Source organism: Rhinoderma darwinii, chromosome 11, assembly GCF_050947455.1.
Source record: "Rhinoderma darwinii isolate aRhiDar2 chromosome 11, aRhiDar2.hap1, whole genome shotgun sequence".
NCBI lineage: Eukaryota > Metazoa > Chordata > Amphibia > Anura > Rhinodermatidae > Rhinoderma > Rhinoderma darwinii.
Genome location: NC_134697.1, coordinates 12,645,844 through 12,664,856, shown reverse-complemented (window position 1 = coordinate 12,664,856; position 19,013 = coordinate 12,645,844). Strand labels below are relative to the sequence as shown.

The window sequence follows — 19,013 nt, the reverse complement described above, 5'->3', positions numbered from 1 at the left end:
GTAGTATTATAGTAATGTAGTATTATTATCGTAATGTAGTATTATTATAGTAATGTAGTATTGTTATAGTAATGTAGTATTGTTATAGTAATGTAGTATTATAGTAATGTAGTATTATTATAGTAATGTAGTATTATAGTAATGTAGTATTATTATAGTAATGTAGTATTGTTATAGTAATGTAGAATTATAGTAATGTAGTATTATTATAGTAATGTAGTATTGTTATAGTAATGTAGTATTATTATAGTAATGTAGTATTATAATAGTAATGTAGTATTATAGTAATGTAGTATTGTTATAGTAATGTAGTATTATTATAGTAATGTAGTATTATTATAGTAATGTAGTATTTCTATAGTAATGTATTATTATAGTAATGTAGTATTATAGTAATGTAGTATTATTATAGTAAAGTAGTATTATAGTAATGTAGTATTATTGTTATAGTAATGTAGTATTGTTATAGTAATGTAGTATTATTATAGTAATGTAGTGTTATTATAGTAATGTAGTATTATAGTGATGTAGTATTGTTATAGTAATGTAGTGTTATAGTAATGTAGTATTATTATAGTAATGTAGTATTATAGTAATGTAGTGTTATAGTAATGTAGTATTATTATAGTAATGTAGTATTATAGTAATGTAGTATTATAGTAATGTAGTGTTATAGTAATGTAGTGTTATAGTAATGTAGTGTTATAGTAATGTAGTATTATAGTAATGTAGTGTTATAGTAATGTAGTATTATAGTAATGTAGTATTGTTATAGTAATGTAGTATTATTATAGTAATGTAGTATTATAGTAATGTAGTATTTCTATAGTAATGTATTATAATAGTAATGTAGTATTATAGTAATGTAGTATTATTATAGTAAAGTAGTATTATAGTAATGTAGTATTATGTTATAGTAATGTAGTATTGTTATAGTAATGTAGTATTATTATAGTAATGTAGTGTTATTATAGTAATGTAGTATTATAGTGATGTAGTATTGTTATAGTAATGTAGTATTATATTAATGTAGTGTTATAGTAATGTAGTATTATTATAGTAATGTAGTATTATAGTAATGTAGTGTTATAGTAATGTAGTATTTTATAGTAATGTAGTATTATAGTAATGTAGTATTATAGTAATGTAGTGTTATAGTAATGTAGTGTTATAGTAATGTAGTGTTATAGTAATGTAGTGTTATAGTAATGTAGTGTTATAGTAATGTAGTATTATAGTAATGTAGTATTATAGTAATTAGTATTATTATGTAGTGTTATAGTAATGTAGTATTATAGTAATGTAGTGTTATAGTAATGTAGTATTATAGTAATGTAGTATTATAGTAATGTAGTATTATAGTAATGTAGTATTATAGTAATGTAGTAGTGTTATAGTAATGTAGTATTATAGTAATGTAGTATTATAGTAATGTAGTATTATTATAGTAATGTAGTGTTATTATAGTAATGTAGTATATAGTGATGTAGTATTGTTATAGTAATGTAGTATTATATTAATGTAGTGTTATAGTAATGTAGTATTATAGTAATGTAGTATTATTATAGTAATGTAGTATTATAGTAATGTAGTGTTATAGTAATGTAGTATTATTATAGTAATGTAGTATTATAGTAATGTAGTGTTATAGTAATGTAGTGTTATAGTAATGTAGTGTTATAGTAATGTAGTGTTATAGTAATGTAGTATTATAGTAATGTAGTGTTATAGTAATGTAGTATTATAGTAATGTAGTATTATAGTAATGTAGTGTTATAGTAATGTAGTATTATAGTAATGTAGTATTATATTAATGTAGTGTTATAGTAATGTAGTATGGTTATAGTAATGTAATGTAGTATTGTTATAGTAATGTAGTATTATTATAGTAATGTAGTATTATAGTAATGTAGTGTTATAGTAATGTAGTGTTATAGTAATGTAGTGTTATAGTAATGTAGTGTTATAGTAATGTAGTATTATAGTAATGTAGTATTGTTCTAGTAATGTAGTGTTATAGTAATGTAGTATTATAGTAATGTAGTATTGTTATTATAGTAATGTAGTGTTATAGTAATGTAGTATTGTTATAGTAATATAGTGTTATAGTAATGTAGTATTATAGTAATGTAGTATTATAGTAATGTAGTAGTGTTATAGTAATGTAGTATTATAGTAATGTAGTGTTATAGTAATGTAGTATTATAGTAATGTAGTAGTGTTATAGTAATGTAGTATTATTATAGTAATGTAGTATTATTATAGTAATGTAGTGTTATAGTAATGTAGTGTTATAGTAATGTAGTATTATAGTAATGTAGTATTATAGTAATGTAGTATTATTATAGTAATGTAGTGTTATAGTAATGTAGTATTGTTATAGTAATGTAGTATTGTTATAGTAATGTAGTATTATTATAGTAATGTAGTGTTATAGTAATGTAGTGTTATAGTAATGTAGTATTATAGTAATGTAGTATTATTATAGTAATGTAGTATTGTTATAGTGATGTAGTATTGTTATAGTAATGTAGTAGTGTTATAGTAATGTAGTAATGTAGTATTATTATAGTAATGTAGTAGTGTTATATTAATGTAGTATTATAGTAATGTAGTATTATAGTAATGTAGTATTGTTATAGCAATGTAGTATTATAGTAATGTAGTATTGTTATAGCAATGTAGTATTATAGTAATGTAGTATTATAGTAATGTAGTATTATAGTAATGTAGTGTTATAGTAATGTAGTGTTATAGTAATGTAGTGTTATAGTAATGTAGTATTATAGTAATGTAGTATTATAGTAATGTAGTATTATAGTAATGTAGTATTATTATAGTAATGTAGTGTTATAGTAATGTAGTATTATTATAGTAATGTAGTATTATAGTAATGTAGTATTATTATAGTAATGTAGTAGTGTTATAGTAATATAGTATTATAGTAATGTAGTATTGTTATAGCAATGTAGTGTTATAGTAATGTAGTATTGTTATAGTAATGTAGTATTATAGTAATGTAGTATTATTATAGTAATGTAGTGTTATAGTAATGTAGTATTATTATAGTAATGTAGTATTATTATAGTAATGTAGTATTGTTATAGTGATGTAGTATTGTTATAGTAATGTAGTAGTGTTATAGTAATGTAGTATTATAGTAATGTAGTATTATAGTAATGTAGTATTATTATAGTAATGTAGTAGTGTTATAGTAATGTAGTATTATAGTAATGTAGTATTATAGTAATGTAGTGTTATTATAATGTAGTGTTATTATAGTAATGAAGTATTGTAATAGTAATGTTGTGTTATAGTAATGTAGTAGTGTTATAGTAATGTAGTAGTGTTATAGTAATGTAGTGTTATAGTAATGTAGTATTATAGTAATGTAGTATTATAGTAATGTAGTATTATAGTAATGTAGTATTATAGTAATGTAGTATTATTATAGTAATGAAGTATTATAGTAATGTAGTGTTATTATAGTAATGAAGTATTGTAATAGTAATGTTGTGTTATAGTAATGTAGTATTGTTATAGCAATGTAGTGTTATAGTAATGTAGTATTGTTATAGTAATGTAGTATTATAGTAATGTAGTATTGTTATAGTAATATAGTGTTATAGTAATGTAGTATTATTATAGTAATGTAGTATTATTATAGTAATGAAGTATTGTAATAGTAATGTTGTGTTATAGTAATGTAGTATTGTTATAGCAATGTAGTGTTATAGTAATGTAGTATTATAGTAATGTAGTATTGTTATAGTAATGTAGTGTTATAGTAATGTAGTATTATAGTAATGTAGTATTATAGTAATGTAGTATTATAGTAATGTAGTATTATTATAGTAATGTAGTATTATAGTAATGTAGTGTTATTATAGTAATGAAGTATTGTAATAGTAATGTTGTGTTATAGTAATGTAGTATTGTTATAGCAATGTAGTGTTATAGTAATGTAGTATTGTTATAGTAATGTAGTATTGTTATAGTAATGTAGTGTTATAGTAATGTAGTATTATAGTAATGTAGTATTATTATAGTAATGTAGTAATGTAGTGTTATTATAGTAATGAAGTATTGTAATAGTAATGTTGTGTTATAGTAATGTAGTATTGTTATAGCAATGTAGTGTTATAGTAATGTAGTATTGTTATAGTAATGTAGTATTATAGTAATGTAGTATTATAGTAATGTAGTATTGTTATAGTAATGTAGTATTATAGTAATGTAGTGTTATAGTAATGTGGTATTATAGTAATGTGGTATTATAGTAATGTAGTGTTATAGTAATGTAGTATTATAGTAATGTAGTATTATAGTAATGTAGTGTTATAGTAATGTAGTGTTATAGTAATGTAGTATTATAGTAATGTAGTATTATAGTAATGTAGTATTATAGTAATGTAGTATTGTTATAGTAATGTAGTATTATAGTAATGTAGTATTATAGTAATGTAGTATTGTTATAGTAATGTAGTATTATAGTAATGTAGTATTATAGTAATGTAGTATTATAGTAATGTAGTGTTATAGTAGTTCAAATAACTAATTGATTAACAATAATTTTGTATTGTATCAAATGTGAAAGTAATGCGGCCGTCAACTTCCCGTTTTTTCTATGTGCGGCCCACTTACCCGGCCGAGTTTGAGACCCCTGGTCTAAACCACTTAAGAACTTGAGGCTCTTAACTCGACTGCGCTATTGATTCCGTCAAAAGAATGGAACCCTTTCACAACGGTGACAAACGGTGAACCATTAATAAGGTATCCGTCACCATTGAGATCAATGGTGATGCAAACGGAAGCTGAGGTTTCCGTTTGCCTTTCCGTTGAGGGGTTCCCCCGACGGAATGCTCTGATGGAACCCCTCAAAGGAAAGCAACACTGATGTGAACAGGCCCTAAGAGCCGCAAGAATATTGTGAGACTCTTCCACTATTCTTGAGGCGCTTACAATATTTTTGAGGCTTTGACAATTTTCTTGACGCTTTTACAATATTCCTGAAGTTTTTACAATATTCCTGAAGTTTTTACAATATTCTTGAGGCTCTTACAATACTTTGCTTCTCTCCTCCTCTCTTCTTCCCTCTCTCTCTTGCAGCATGTCCGCCCACACACCTGGTGACTTTTTACTTTTGTCACTTCCTGAGTTTCTCTACAAACTTCTCTGTTTTTTTCTGTTTCTGGGATACGGAGCGAGAGGATAGGGAGGGGCGACAGCAAGTGACGTGGTAAGGAGAGGCAAGAACCAGGAGACTGGGGAGGAACGAGGGGAAGAAACTTCTTCAGTCAGACTTCTTCTTGGATCTGAAGGTTGGGGGGGGTCTCAATTGGTTTATGGTTAAAGAAGAATCACCACCCAACTCCCCGACATGTGAGGAGATCAGACGACTCTTTTCGGAGACTAAAGATTGGAGTTAAATGTTGCCCCGGGAATTACAATCGTCCATGAGTTTCGGAAAAAAATGAGTAAAATTGCCTGTCCGACTGTGCGCTGGAAATAACGTAAAATGACTGGGCTCTTCTTCACGGTGAGTAATGGGGGTCTTACTTGTCACCGCCATGTCACAACATACCAAGAGACATTACTTTCACTTGGGGTGACGTTTCACCTTCGTTCACTCTACACACTACGATAAAGGGGTGGATTGATCGATTGATTGATTGATTGATTGATTGTTCCCCTTTAAATATCCAATACATATTACTAACTCTTTACTCATTGGACAATATGTTCTGGCGGACTAATAATTAGGACTAGTAGAAAATCTACCCATTGACGGTACTTATTATATGTATACAGATGTAGCAGGGTTGAGTTTGTCAAAATAGAAAAACTGAGTTTGTTATCTCTAATTAAGATATAGATGAGTTGCACATTCAGCTCTGCTGCAACTGTAGGTCATAAAGCATGTACATTGTTCTAGATTCTCAATAATATACAGATGTAGCAGTGCTGACTTTGTGTTTTGGCACACATTATACCGATGTGGATTTCCATAGGACTGCAGGTAGCTTTATTTCGCTATTACAATTAACAGAACAAACAGCAGAATGGCAAATCCAGCTCTGCTACATCTCTATTTCATAAAGCGCGTACATACGTTTGTGTTTGGGCAGAATTTCTCGTAAGTTCCTTGTCTGCGGCTTACCATACAACGGCAGGTAGCTCAGCTAAGCTATTACAGTGCACAGAAGAATGTCAAATCCTGCTCTGCTACATATGTATTTCATGAGGCATGTACATTGCATGCTCTACATTCTCAATAACATACAGATGTAGTAGTGCTGAGTTTGTATTTTGACACAATTACTAGGTATATACAGATGTGTTAACTATAGTAAACTAGTTTTCCAAAAGAATGCAGATAGTAGCAGCACTACCTGCATTCTTTTGTAAAACTCGTTTGCTATTACAAAGTGCAGAAAAAACAGCTGAATAACAAATTCAGCTCTACTACATCTGTATTCCATAAAACATATTGGTGTATGTTCTACATCAGTGGTCTCCAACTGTCAAACTGCAACATAGCGGACGAGCTGCAGGCAGGAGATCTTTGGATAAATGACATACAGACGTAGCAGAGCTGAATGTGTTTGGCACAATTCTTCAAAATACACCGATGAGTTGATGTGATCTGTGATATTGAATAGGTACTGCAGGGAGCTCTACTAAGCTATTACAATGCATAGAAAAAACAGGAGAATGACAAATCCAACTCTGCTACACCTATATGTCATAAAGCACATTGTTCTGTATTCAACATTTGCTCTAGTAATGCTCATTGACATACAGATGTAGCAGTGCTGAGTCTGTGTTTTGGCACAATTCCTTGTAATACCTCAATTAGTTGATTCTGTGTTGTTTGTTGCTTTTTTTTTTTTGCATAGGACTGCAGGTTGAATTTACCTAACTCTAAAAGATTACCTACGCAGACCTAAAAGAGTTACTATAATGTGAGATTCAGCTCTGCTACATCGTTACACTGGAGAAAGCCCTTAAATAAAGGGCCTCATATGTAATCGTGTTTGTGTCAAGTCCATTCCAGTTATCACGGCGACGCTCAGCAGTAGGGAACAAGTATGTGTTTCCTGGATTAGGAAAGTCACTTGTGTTCCGGGAAACTGCTGAATTATAGACTGGCTGGTTGTACAATACAGAGACTGTACTACACCTCCCCTCCCCCATGAGCGCTGCAATGGCTTCTGGATTTTGCAGTTTAAGGATTTTGCAGTGAGAAGAAATTGATAGCCTATCCTGAGGATAGGCCATCAATATCTGATCAGTGGGGATCCTGAGGATAGGCCATCAATATCTGATCAGTGGGGATCCTGAGGATAGGCCATCAATATCTGATCAGTGGGGATCCTGAGGATAGGTCTTCAATTTTTTTCTAACTAGAAAACCCCTTTAAATCAAGTTTGTATGTTAAACATATTAAGAATTGATTGGGATGTTTTTTTTATTTTTATTTTACAAGTCATTATCTATAATAAAAAAAATCTTGCAGTTTGCACTCATAATAGACTGATTCTTCCTGTTCCGTAGAGATCACTTCTCAGCAGTCACCTCATTATCATCACAGGCAGGATTACACTGATAGGTAACACCTATGTAAAGATAACACAGGATCCACCATTCATAATAGACTGACCCTTCCTGTTCTGCAGAGATCACTTCTCAGCAGTCGCCTCATTATCATCATAGGCAGGATTACACTGACAGGTAACACCTATATAAAGATAACACAGGATCCACCATTCATAATAGACTGACCCTTCCTGTTCTGCAGAGATCACTTCTCAGCGGTCACCTCATTATCATCACAGGCAGGATTACACTGACAGGTAACACCTATATATAGATAACACAGGATCCACCATTCATAATAGACTGACCCTTCCTGTTCTGCAGAGATCACTTCTCAGCGGTCACCTCATTATCATCACAGGCAGGATTACACTGACAGGTAACACCTATATATAGATAACACAGGATCCACTATTCATAATAGACTGACCCTTCCTGTTCTGCATAGATCACTTCTCCGCAGTCACCTCATTATCATCACAGGCAGGATAATACTGACAGGTAGCACCTATATTTAGATAACACAGGATCCATCATTCATAATAGACTGACCCTTCCTGTTCTGCAGAGATCACTTCTCCGCAGTCACCTCATTATCATCACAGGCAGGATTATACTGACAGGTAACACCTATATAAAGATAACACAGGATCCACCTTTCATAATAGACTGACCCTTCCTGTTCTGCAGAGATCACTTCTCAGCAGTCCCCTCATTATCATCACAGGCAGGATTACACTAATAAGGTAACACCTACCGTATTTTTCGGACTATAAAACGTAGTTTTCAGCAAGAACAAATCTTGCTAAAAAGTCCCTGCGTCTTATAGTCGGCAGTCAAGGGACCCGGCAGCGCCAGGCCCCCTGAGCGCTTCTTACTTAACCCCTTCACGACCCATGATGTGCCGGCACATCATGGAGCGGGGAGGGGATGATGTTTGGAGTAGGCTTACACACTGAGCCCGCTCCATACACTGCAGGTGTCAGCTGTGTTTTACAGCTGACACGCTGCTCTAATGGCCAGGAAGAGCGATGGCGCTGTCCATTTTTTCCCCAAGCACAATGTAAAAAAGAATTTAAAAAAAAAGAATGAAATAAAAAGTGATAAAAAAATCGTATGAGCCAAAAAATAACTCTCAGAATGTGGTGAAACAGAACAATTTTTTTTTTTTAACAAATAGTTTTTGCTTTGTAAAAGTAGTAAAAAATTAAATTTTTCCCAGTATTTTATTGTGTAAAACCTGGGTGCGTCTTATAGTCCGAAAAATACGGTACCGTAATTATAGATAACACAGAATGCACTATTAACAATAGGTCATGGACACAGCTCCATTCCTCTCCCTACCTGCACAGTGACCTCTGCAAAGGTCACAGAGCATGCCCACAACGCTCTTCCATAGAAGTCAATGGGTCAGCTCCAGATTATTGCTTCCTATGGTCCATGCGGCTGCTGTAAAGCATATCTCTAAATGCTGTTAACAGCAGCTCAGGCTAGATGGCCACCTCCATGATCATGAACAGCAAATAGAATTACAAAAATCTACTATCAGAAAATAAAAAAGACATTATAAAAAAATTGGGTTTTAATCAGTAAAAAATTTAAAAAAAAATAGGTGATACATTCCCTTTAAATTTAAATACATATATTCATCATGGACTTTTGTGCGAATTACCAGCGTACGTGTTTGTCAGCCATGAATGCCACGAGGAAGAGGAAAAGTGTGTGGGAGTTGTGCCAAATGTATTGAAGTGAGCTGAATTTTGATACATTTGCTATTTAAGTGACTCATTAATTACTCTGGAATAGTTTGATCCTTCAGATTCTTCTGCCCCAGTGTGAGATCACTAAATGACACAGAGAGCATGAAGAGACATTGTTTACACTCAGCTCTGCTACATCTGTATTGTACATGCCAACACTACGCAGAAAGTAGTCAACAGTAAACAGTTTTCATTTGACTACATGGAAACGGTGAATGTGCCACAGACGTTGTTACGCAACAACAACAAAAATTGCGTTAAATCTTCCGTGCAATTTTTTTATTATAGCAGTGATTGACATTGCACAGATCTAGACTCATCGCTCCTTAACACGTATTTAAAATGTGAAAATCATTTCATAAAGAGGTTGGGAAGGATTGGAAAAACATGGCTGCTATCTTCTAGGAACAGCGCCACACTTGTCCACAGGTTGTGTGTGGTATTGCAACTCAGTCCAATTCAATTAAATGGTGCAGAGCTGCAATACCAGACACAACCTATACAACCCCTTTAATATTTTATTTCTACGCTAACATACAATCGATTGAAGTTACAGGCCCAAAGCCTGAGGCTACACTACTGAAAGATTCTGATGACAACATGTTTCCTTCTGATTTCTGTCAGGCGCAGTTTTGTCATAGAAACTTTGCGAGGGGCTTCATTTTTAGTGGTAATCTTAAAGGGGTTCTCTAGCTCCAATCACCCCAAGCACACAGCTAATTCTGCAGGGAGAAGCCGTGGCCCTAATAAGCTATATGGACAGGGGATGTCTTCATGAGTCAATCCCTTTAAATTCACCTGAAGGCTACATTTTGCTATAGAGAATAAAATGATCATTGAAAATGTATTTTATCTCGTTCTATATTTTTCTCGTGGCTTTCAATCCTACCAGAAGCCATGACACTGTGACGGATCTATCATATAATGGATCCAAATGGCGACCAATGAAGCCTATTGACTTATAATGAGGTTTTAGCAGGGTTCCACCAAGGTTTCCGTCATTTTCAAGGCGTTCTGCATCAGCCGTTACAGTGTCTGACATGTCTTTGTGTTCCACTAGATCATGTTGTCCATACACATAGCTACTTTCAAAATTCTGTTAGTTGCCCTTGGAAACAGTCAGCAGTTTAGCGGGAGCCTGCTGTCAGATAGGCTCCCACTGGGTAACACAAAAAGAATCCCTTTGTGACTACTTTCATGCAGTTCCTTGCAAAAGTATTCAACCCCCCCTCTACCTCGTGTGTTTTTTCTATTTTGTTGCTTTACAATTTTGGGGGGTTTGTACCATTTGATTTACACAACATGCCTGTTAGGGTGGATTCACACGAACGTGTATTGGGTCCGTGCGGGCCGCGTGGTTTTCACGCGCCACGCACAGACCAATACAAGTCTATGGGGCAGTACAGACAGTCCGTGCTTTTTGCGCAGCGTTTGTCCGCTGCGCAAAAAGCGCGACATGGTCAATATCTCCGCGTATTTCGCGCATCACGCACCCATTGAAGTCAATGGGTGCGTGAAAACCACGCAGGTCGCACGGAAGCACTTCCGTGCGAACCGACTGAAACAGCGCACCAGCTGTCAAAAGGATGAATGTAAACAGAAAAGCACCACGTGCTTTTCTGTTTCCAAACATCCAAACGGAGTGTCTTTGAGATGAGCGAACCCGGACAACCGAACCGAACTCGGCAAAAAAATTTCCGGTACGCGACGTCAGGAGATAGTCACTGTCCAGGGTGCTGAAAGAGTTAAAATGGTTCAGCACCCTGGACAGTGACTTCCGATCCCAATATACATGAACGTGTAAAAAAAAAAAAGAAGTTCTGACTTACCGATAACTCCCGGCATCTTCCTCCAGTCTGACCTCCAGGGATGACAATTCAGTCCAAGTGACAGCTCCAGCCAATCACAGGCCAAGCACAGGCTGCAGCGGTCACATGGACTGCCGCGTCATCCAGGGAGGTGGGGCCAGATGTCAAGAGAGGCGCGTAACCAAGGACGCGTCACCAAGGACGCGTCACCAAGGCAACGGCCGGGAAGTTCTCGGTAAGTACGAACTTTTTCTTTTTTTTTTAACAGGTTTCTCGATATTGTGATCGGCATTCACTGTCGAGGGTGCTGAAAGAGTTACTGCCGATCAGTTAACTCTTTCAGCACCCTGGACAGTGACTGACGTCGACTAGACTCATCTCTATGATGGCGGATGCGCGAAAATCACGCAGCCGCGCATCATACACGGATGACACACGGAGCTGTCAAGTGGTTTTTGCGCCCGCAAAACGCTGCGTTTTTTGCGCGTGCAAAAACGCAACGTTCGTCTGAATAAGCCCTTAGGGTATGTTCACACGCAGTGTTTTCAGACGTAATTCGGGCATTTTACGCCTCGAATTACGCCTGAAAAAGCGCCCCTAATACGCCTACAAACATCTGCCTATTGCTTTCAATGGGTTTCACGATGTTCTGTTCCGACGAGTCTTTATTTTACGCGTCGCTGTCAAAATACATCACGTAAAATGACGGCTCGTCAAAAGAAGTGCAGGACACTTCTTGGGATGTTTTTGGAGGTCTTTTTCATTGACTCCATTGAAGAATAGCTCAAAAAACGGGCGTAAAATACGGCGTGAAAACGTGAGTTGCTACAAAAACGTCTGAAAATCAGGAGCTGTTTTCGCCTGAAAACAGCCACGTATTTTCAGAAGTTTTTAGTCACTGCGTGTGAACATGCCCTTCCTTTAAAGAGGCTCTGTCTCCAGATTATAAGCGCCCTCTCTCCTACATAATGTGATCAGCGCTGTAATGCAGATAAAAACAGTGGTTTATATTTTGAAATACGATAATTTTTTAGCAAGTTATGAAGAATTTTAGATTTATGCTAATTAGTTCCTTAATGACCAACTGGGCGCGTTTTAACTTTTTGCCAAGTGGGCGTTGTACAGAGGAGTGTATGACGCTGACCAATCAGCGTCATACACTTCTCACCATTTATGCCCAGCTTTATTCACAGCACAACGTGATCTCGTGAGATCACGCTGTGACGGGACTTCCTCAAACAGGTTCTTCACCGGAGCGATGGAAGAATCAGCAGACATCGCCTCCAGCCGTGCCAGGACGTTTATCCGAATCTGCAGCGGCTGGAGGCAATGTCTGTTCAGTCCACCATCGCTCCGGTGAAGAACCTGTGGGAGGAAGTCCCGTTGCAGGTTGATCTCGCGAGATCACGCTGTGCAGTGAAAGAAGCTGGGCATGAATGAAGAGAAGTGTATGGTCCGCGTCATACACTTCTCTGTACAACGCCCACTTGGTGAAAAGTAAAAAAATGCCCAGATGGTCATTAAGAAAGTAATTAGCATAAATCTAAAATTGCTCCCGCTCCTTTGGGTTAGATGGTTGTGTTGGTGTTCAGCATCTTCAGCTCGTGCCACAGATTCTCCACTTGACTGAGGTCTGGATTTTGTCTCGGCCATTCCTAGACATGTAAACGTTTCCCCTTACACCCCTCCAGCAAAGCTTTATTATTAAGTTTAGGCCTTAGTTTGAGTTTTTTGGGCAAGTTTTTGACGCAGAAGCCGCGCCAAAAAACATCCGAAATCTCCTCCCATTAATTTCAATGGGAGGCGGAGGCACTTTTTTCCCACGAGCGAAAAAAAAACCGCTTGAAGCGTCATGCCCTTTCTTCAGGCGTTTCCGCCTCTGACCTCCTATTGACATCAATGGGAGGCAGGGAAAGCGGTTTTCAGTCCGTTTTTTGCCCGCAGCGCTCAATGGCAGCGGCCGAAAAGCGTCACGAAAAAAACACAGCAAAAAACGCGGCAAGGAGAGAGCAGGCAGGTCAAAATCTGCCTGCAAAAAAAAAATAAAAAAAATCAGTGTGAACAGGGCCTTAGGGTCATCATCCTGCTGGAAGGTGAACCTCCAGCCCAATCTCAAATCTCTGGCAAACTGAAGCAGGTTTTCCTGAAGAATTGTCCCGTATTTATTGCCATCCCGCTTTCCAATCCCTGCCCCCACAGCATGACGCTGCCACCACCGTGCTTCACTGCGGGAATGGTGTTCTTGGGGTGATGAGAAGTGTTGGGTTAGGGTCACACAGCGTTTCCCATGATGGACAAAAAGTTCAATATTAGTCTCATCTGACCAGAGAACCTTCTTCCATGTGTTTGGGGCGCCTGCTACATGCCGTCCGGCAAACTCAAAATGTCTACACTTATGGTTTTCTTTAAAGAGGCTCTGTCACCAGATTATAAGTGGCCTGTCTCCTACATAATGTGATCGGCGCTGTAATGTAGAGAACAGTGGTATTTATTTTGAATCCCGATCATTTTTTACGGAGTTATAAACAATTTTAGATTTATGCTAATTAGTTTCTTAATAAACGACTGGGCGTGTTTTTACTTTTTACCAACTGGGTGTTGTACAGAGGAGTGTATGAGGCTGACCAATCAGTGACCAATCAGCGTCATACACTTCTCATTGTTCCAGACCATGGTTAGGCCAGGTTCACACAAACGTGTGCGTTTTGCGCGCGCAACAAACGCAGCGTTTTGCACGCGCGAAAGGTCCTCAACAGCTCCGTGTGTCATCAGCATATGATGCGTGGCTGTGTGATTTTCGTGCAGCCGCCATCATTATGACACACTGTTTTTATGTTTGTAAACAGAAAAGCACGTGGTGCTTTTCTGTTTTCCTTCATAGTTTTGACTACTGTAGCGCTCATCACGCGTGGCACACGGAAGTGCGTCCGTGTGCGGTTTTCACGCACCCATTGACTTCAATGGGTGCGTGATGCGCGAAAATAGGACATATCGTGAGTTTTACGCAGCGGACATACGCTGCGTGAAAATCACGGACAGTCTGAACGGCCCCATTGACTAACATAGGTCCGTGCCGTATTGTACGTTCGTCTGAATAAGCCCTTACAGTGTGATTGTGCAGTGAAAGAAACTGGGCTGGAACAATGGGAAGTGTATGACACTGATTAGTCACTGATTGGTCAGCCTCTCATACACTCCTCTGTACAACGCATGGCTTACACCTTCTGTGAAAGGGGCAATACATGACAAAAAAAGGGCATTTAAAAAATACAAATCTGAGGGTACAGCTGTAGCCTTTGTAAAATATAAAGAGCTTAATAAAATCTGTAAAAATGTAATAAAATTAGCAAAAATACAAAATGAAAGGCAGGTGGCCAAGGATAGTAAAACAAATCCTAAAAAATTCTTCAAGCATATAAATGCAAAAAAGCCAAGGTCTGAACATGTAGGACCCCTAGATAATGGTAATGGGGAGTTGATCACAGGGGATCAAGAGAAGGCAGAGTTACTAAATGGGTTCTTCCGCTCTGTATATACAACAGAAGAAGGAGCAGCTGATGTAGCCGGTGCCAGTGCTGTTAATATATCGGCTGATATACTGAATTGGATGAATGTAGAGATGGTCCAAGCTAAATTAAATAAAATAAATGTGCACAAGGCTCCGGGACCAGATGGGTTACACCCTAGAATTCTTAAAGAGCTTAGTTCAGTTATTTCTGTCCCCCTTTTCATAATATTCAGAGAATCTCTAGAGACTGGTATAGTGCCAAGGGACTGGCGCAGGGCAAATGTGGTGCCTATTTTCAAAAAGGGCTCTAGGTCTTCCCCGGGTAATTATAGACCAGTAAGCTTAACATCCATCGTGGGGAAAATGTTTGAGGGGCTATTGAGGGACTATATACAGGATTATGTGACAATAAATAGTATTATAAGTGACAGCCAGCACGGTTTTACTAAGGACAGAAGTTGTCAAACTAACCTAATCTGTTTTTATGAAGAGGTGAGCAGAAGTCTAGACAGAGGGGCCGCTGTGGATTTAGTGTTTTTGGACTTTGCAAAGGCATTTGACACTGTCCCCCATAGACGCCTAATGGGTAAATTACGGACTATAGGTTTAGAAAATATAGTTTGTAATTGGATTGAGAATTGGCTCAAGGACCGTATCCAGAGAGTTGTGGTCAATGATTCCTTCTCTGAATGGTCACCGGTTATAAGTGGTGTACCCCAGGGTTCAGTGCTGGGACCACTATTATTCAACTTATTTATTAATGATATAGAGGAAGGGATTAATAGCACTATTTCTATTTTTGCAGATGACACCAAGCTATGTAATATAGTTCAGACTATGGAAGATGTTTGTGAATTGCAGGCAGATTTAAACAAACTAAGTGTTTGGGCGTCCACTTGGCAAATGAAGTTTAATGTAGATAAATGTAAAGTTATGCATCTGGGTACCAACAACCTGCATGCATCATATGTCCTAGGGGGAGCTACACTGGGGGAGTCACTTGTTGAGAAGGATCTGGGTGTTCTTGTAAATCATAAACTCAATAACAGCATGCAGTGTCAATCAGCTGCTTCAAAGGCCAGCAAGATATTGTCGTGTATTAAAAGAGGCATGGACTCGCGGGACAGAGATGTAATATTGCCACTTTACAAAGCATTAGTGAGGCCCCATCTAGAATATGCAGTTCAGTTCTGGGCTCCAGTTCATAGAAAGGATGCCCTGGAGTTGGAAAAAATACAAAGAAGAGCAACGAAGCTAATAAGGGGCATGGAGAATTTAAGTTATGAGGAAAGATTGAAAGAATTAAACCTATTTAGCCTTGAAAAAAGAAGACTAAGGGGGGACATGATTAACTTATATAAATATATTAATGGCACATACAAAAAATATGGTGATATCCTGTTCCTTGTAAAACCCCCTCAAAAAACAAGGGGGCACTCCCTCCGTCTGGAGAAAAAAAGGTTCAAGCTGCAGAGGCGACAAGGCTTCTTTACAGTGAGAACTGTGAATCTATGGAATAGTCACCGCAGGAGCTGGTCACAGCAGGGACAGTAGATGGCTTTAAAAAAGGGTTAGATAATTTCCTAGAACAAAAAAATATTAGCTCCTATGTGTAGAAATTTTTCCTTCCCTTTTCCCTTCCCTTGGTTGGACTTGATGGACATGTGTCTTTTTTCAGCCGTACTAACTATGTAACTATGTAACGCCCAGTTGGTAAAAAGTAAAACACGCCCAGTTGTCTATTGAGAAACTAATTAGCATAAATCTAAAATTGCTCAGAACTTGCTCAAAAATGATTGTTTTTCAAAATAAAAACCACTGTTGTCTACACCGCATTCCAAATTATTATGCAAATGTTATTTTTCGCTGATTTTCCTAAATAGTCGATGCCAATGACAGTCAGTATAATCTTCAAGCATCAACCGTTGGAGTATAATGGGAATTTTATTGAACAAATCTCCTAATGATAACAGGTTTTTTTTTAGAAGTAAAAAACTCAAAATGCTTCACATTATTATACACAACAGAGATCAAAACATTTTAAAGGTTGTAAAGAGAACTAAAATGGTCATTTGTTGAATTTGCAGCATCAGGAGGTCATATTTACAGAAATCAAAAGCTCTTTCAATAAAAAAAACCTTAACAGGCCAAGTTACATGTTAACATAGGACCCCTCCTCTGATATCACCTGCACAATTCTTGCATCCATTGAATTTGTGAGTATTTGGACAGTTTCTGCTTGAATATCTTTGCAGGATGTCAGAATAGCCTCCCAGAGCTTCTGTTTTGGTGTGAACTGCCTCCCACCCTCATAGATATTCTGCTTGAGGATGATCCAAAGGTTCTCAATAGGGTTGAGGTCAGGGGAACATGGGGGTCACACCATGAGTTTCTCTCCTTTTATGCCCATAGCAGCCAATGACACTAAGGTATTCTTTGCAGCATGAGATGGTGCATTGTCATGCATGAAGATAATTTTGCTACGGAAGGCACGGTTCTTCTTTTTGTACCACGGAAGAAAGTGGTCAGTCATAAACTCTACGTACTTTGCAGAGGTCATTTTCACACCGTCAGGGACCCTAAAGGGGCCTACCAGCTCTCGCCCCATGAGTCCAGCCCAAAACATGACTCCGCCACCTCCTTGCGGCCGTCGCAGCCTTGTTAGGACATGATGGCCATTCACCAACCATCCACTACTCCATCCATCTGGACCATCCAGGGTTGCACGGCACTCATCAGTAAACACGGTTTGAAAATTAGTCTTCATGTATTTCTGAGCCCACTGCAACCGTTTCTGCTTGTGAGCATTGTTTAGGGGTGGCCGAATAATAGCTTTATGCATACTTGCAAACCTCCGGAGGATCCTACACCTTGAGGTTCGCGGGACTCCAGAGGCACCAGCGGCTTCAAATACCTGTTTGCTGCTTTGCAATGGCATTTTAGCAGCTGCTCTCCTAATCCTATTAATTTGTCTGGCAGAAACCTTCCTCATTATGCCTTTATCTGAACGAACCCGTCTGTGCTCTGAATCAGGCACAAATCTTTTCACAGTACGATGATCACGCTTCAGTTTTCTTGAAATATCCAATGTTTTCATACCTTGTCCAAGGTATTGCACTATTTCAGGCTTTTCGGCAGCAGAGAGATCCTTTTTCTTTCCCATATTGCTTGAGACCTGTGGCTGCTTAATAATGTGGAACGTCCTTCTTAAGTAGTTTTCCTTTGATTGGGCACACCTGGCAAACTAATCATCACAGGTGTCTGAGATTATAATGATCCAAAGAGCCCTAAGACACAATACCATCCATGAGTTTCATTGAAAAACTAATAATTAAATGTTTATGACACTTAAATCCAATGTGCATAATAATTTGGAACACGGTGTATATTACAGCACCGATCACATTATGTAGGAGATAGGGCACTTATAATCTGGTGACAGAGCCTCTTTAAGCAACGTCTTTTTTTCTGGCCACTCTTCCATAAAGCCCCTCTCTGTGTAGTGTACGTCTTATACTGATCCTATATACACATACTACATCTCCTCTGTGTAGTGCACGGCTTATAGTGATCCAGTGGCGCAACTACCGCTATAGCAGCCGTAGCGGCTGCTACGGGGCCAGCAGCATGAGGGGGCCTGTGCCACCCGCCGGCACCGCCTCCCCTCCTATGGCTGGAGGCTCCGCTAGCAGCGGCTATGGCTGCTACAGAGCGACGCCACTGAAGGGGTTGTTCCTACAAAAGACATGCATCCCCTATCTACAGGATAGGGGATACATGCGTGATCGCTGGGACGCCCAGCAATAAGGAGAACGGGGGACCGAAAGTCCCCCGAAGTTCTCCATGACAAACCTCAGACTTCCGGGGTCTGTGTCGGCAGCTCCATAGAAATTACTTGCACACCGGTCGCGTTTGTGCGCATGCGTGACCGGCGCTCCTGTCATTTTTATTTAACTGCGCAGACGCCGGAAGTCCGAGGTTTGTCATGGAGAACTTCAGGTGACTTTCGGTCCCCCGTTCTCCTTATCGCTGCCAGCGATCACACATGTATCACCTATCCTGTGGATAGGGGATGCATCTCTTTTGTAGGACAAACAATAGGCCGTTGTTTTTTTTTGGGGGGGCTATATGGCGTTATCCACAGGGGGGATTTGGGGCTGTAAGACGTTATCTACAGGGGGGCTGTGTATGGCACTATCTACAGGTGGCTGTGTAAGGCACTATCTATAGGGAGGCACTATCTACAAGGGGGGGGAGGTTGTTTGATACCCAGCGGAGGGGGGCCCCAGTCTAAAGTTTGCTATGGGGCCCAGTCTTTCCTAGTTACGCCCCTGTAGT

The 19,013-nt window shown here is 37.8% G+C and overlaps 2 protein-coding genes across 3 annotated transcripts in view; one reads left to right on the top strand and one right to left on the bottom strand.

Annotated features, from left to right (window-relative positions):
* Positions 1-19,013, bottom strand: part of LTBR (lymphotoxin beta receptor) — a 244,841-nt gene that overhangs the window by 193,800 nt on the left and 32,028 nt on the right. The gene's annotated exons all lie outside the window — the stretch shown is intronic.
* Positions 5,251-19,013, top strand: part of TNFRSF1A (TNF receptor superfamily member 1A) — a 30,523-nt gene continuing 16,760 nt past the window's right edge. The window contains exon 1 of the mRNA XM_075842983.1: positions 5,251-5,539. Coding sequence (XP_075699098.1) covers positions 5,519-5,539 — 21 coding nt within the window. The 5' untranslated portion in view covers positions 5,251-5,518. The remainder of the gene's footprint in view (positions 5,540-19,013) is intronic.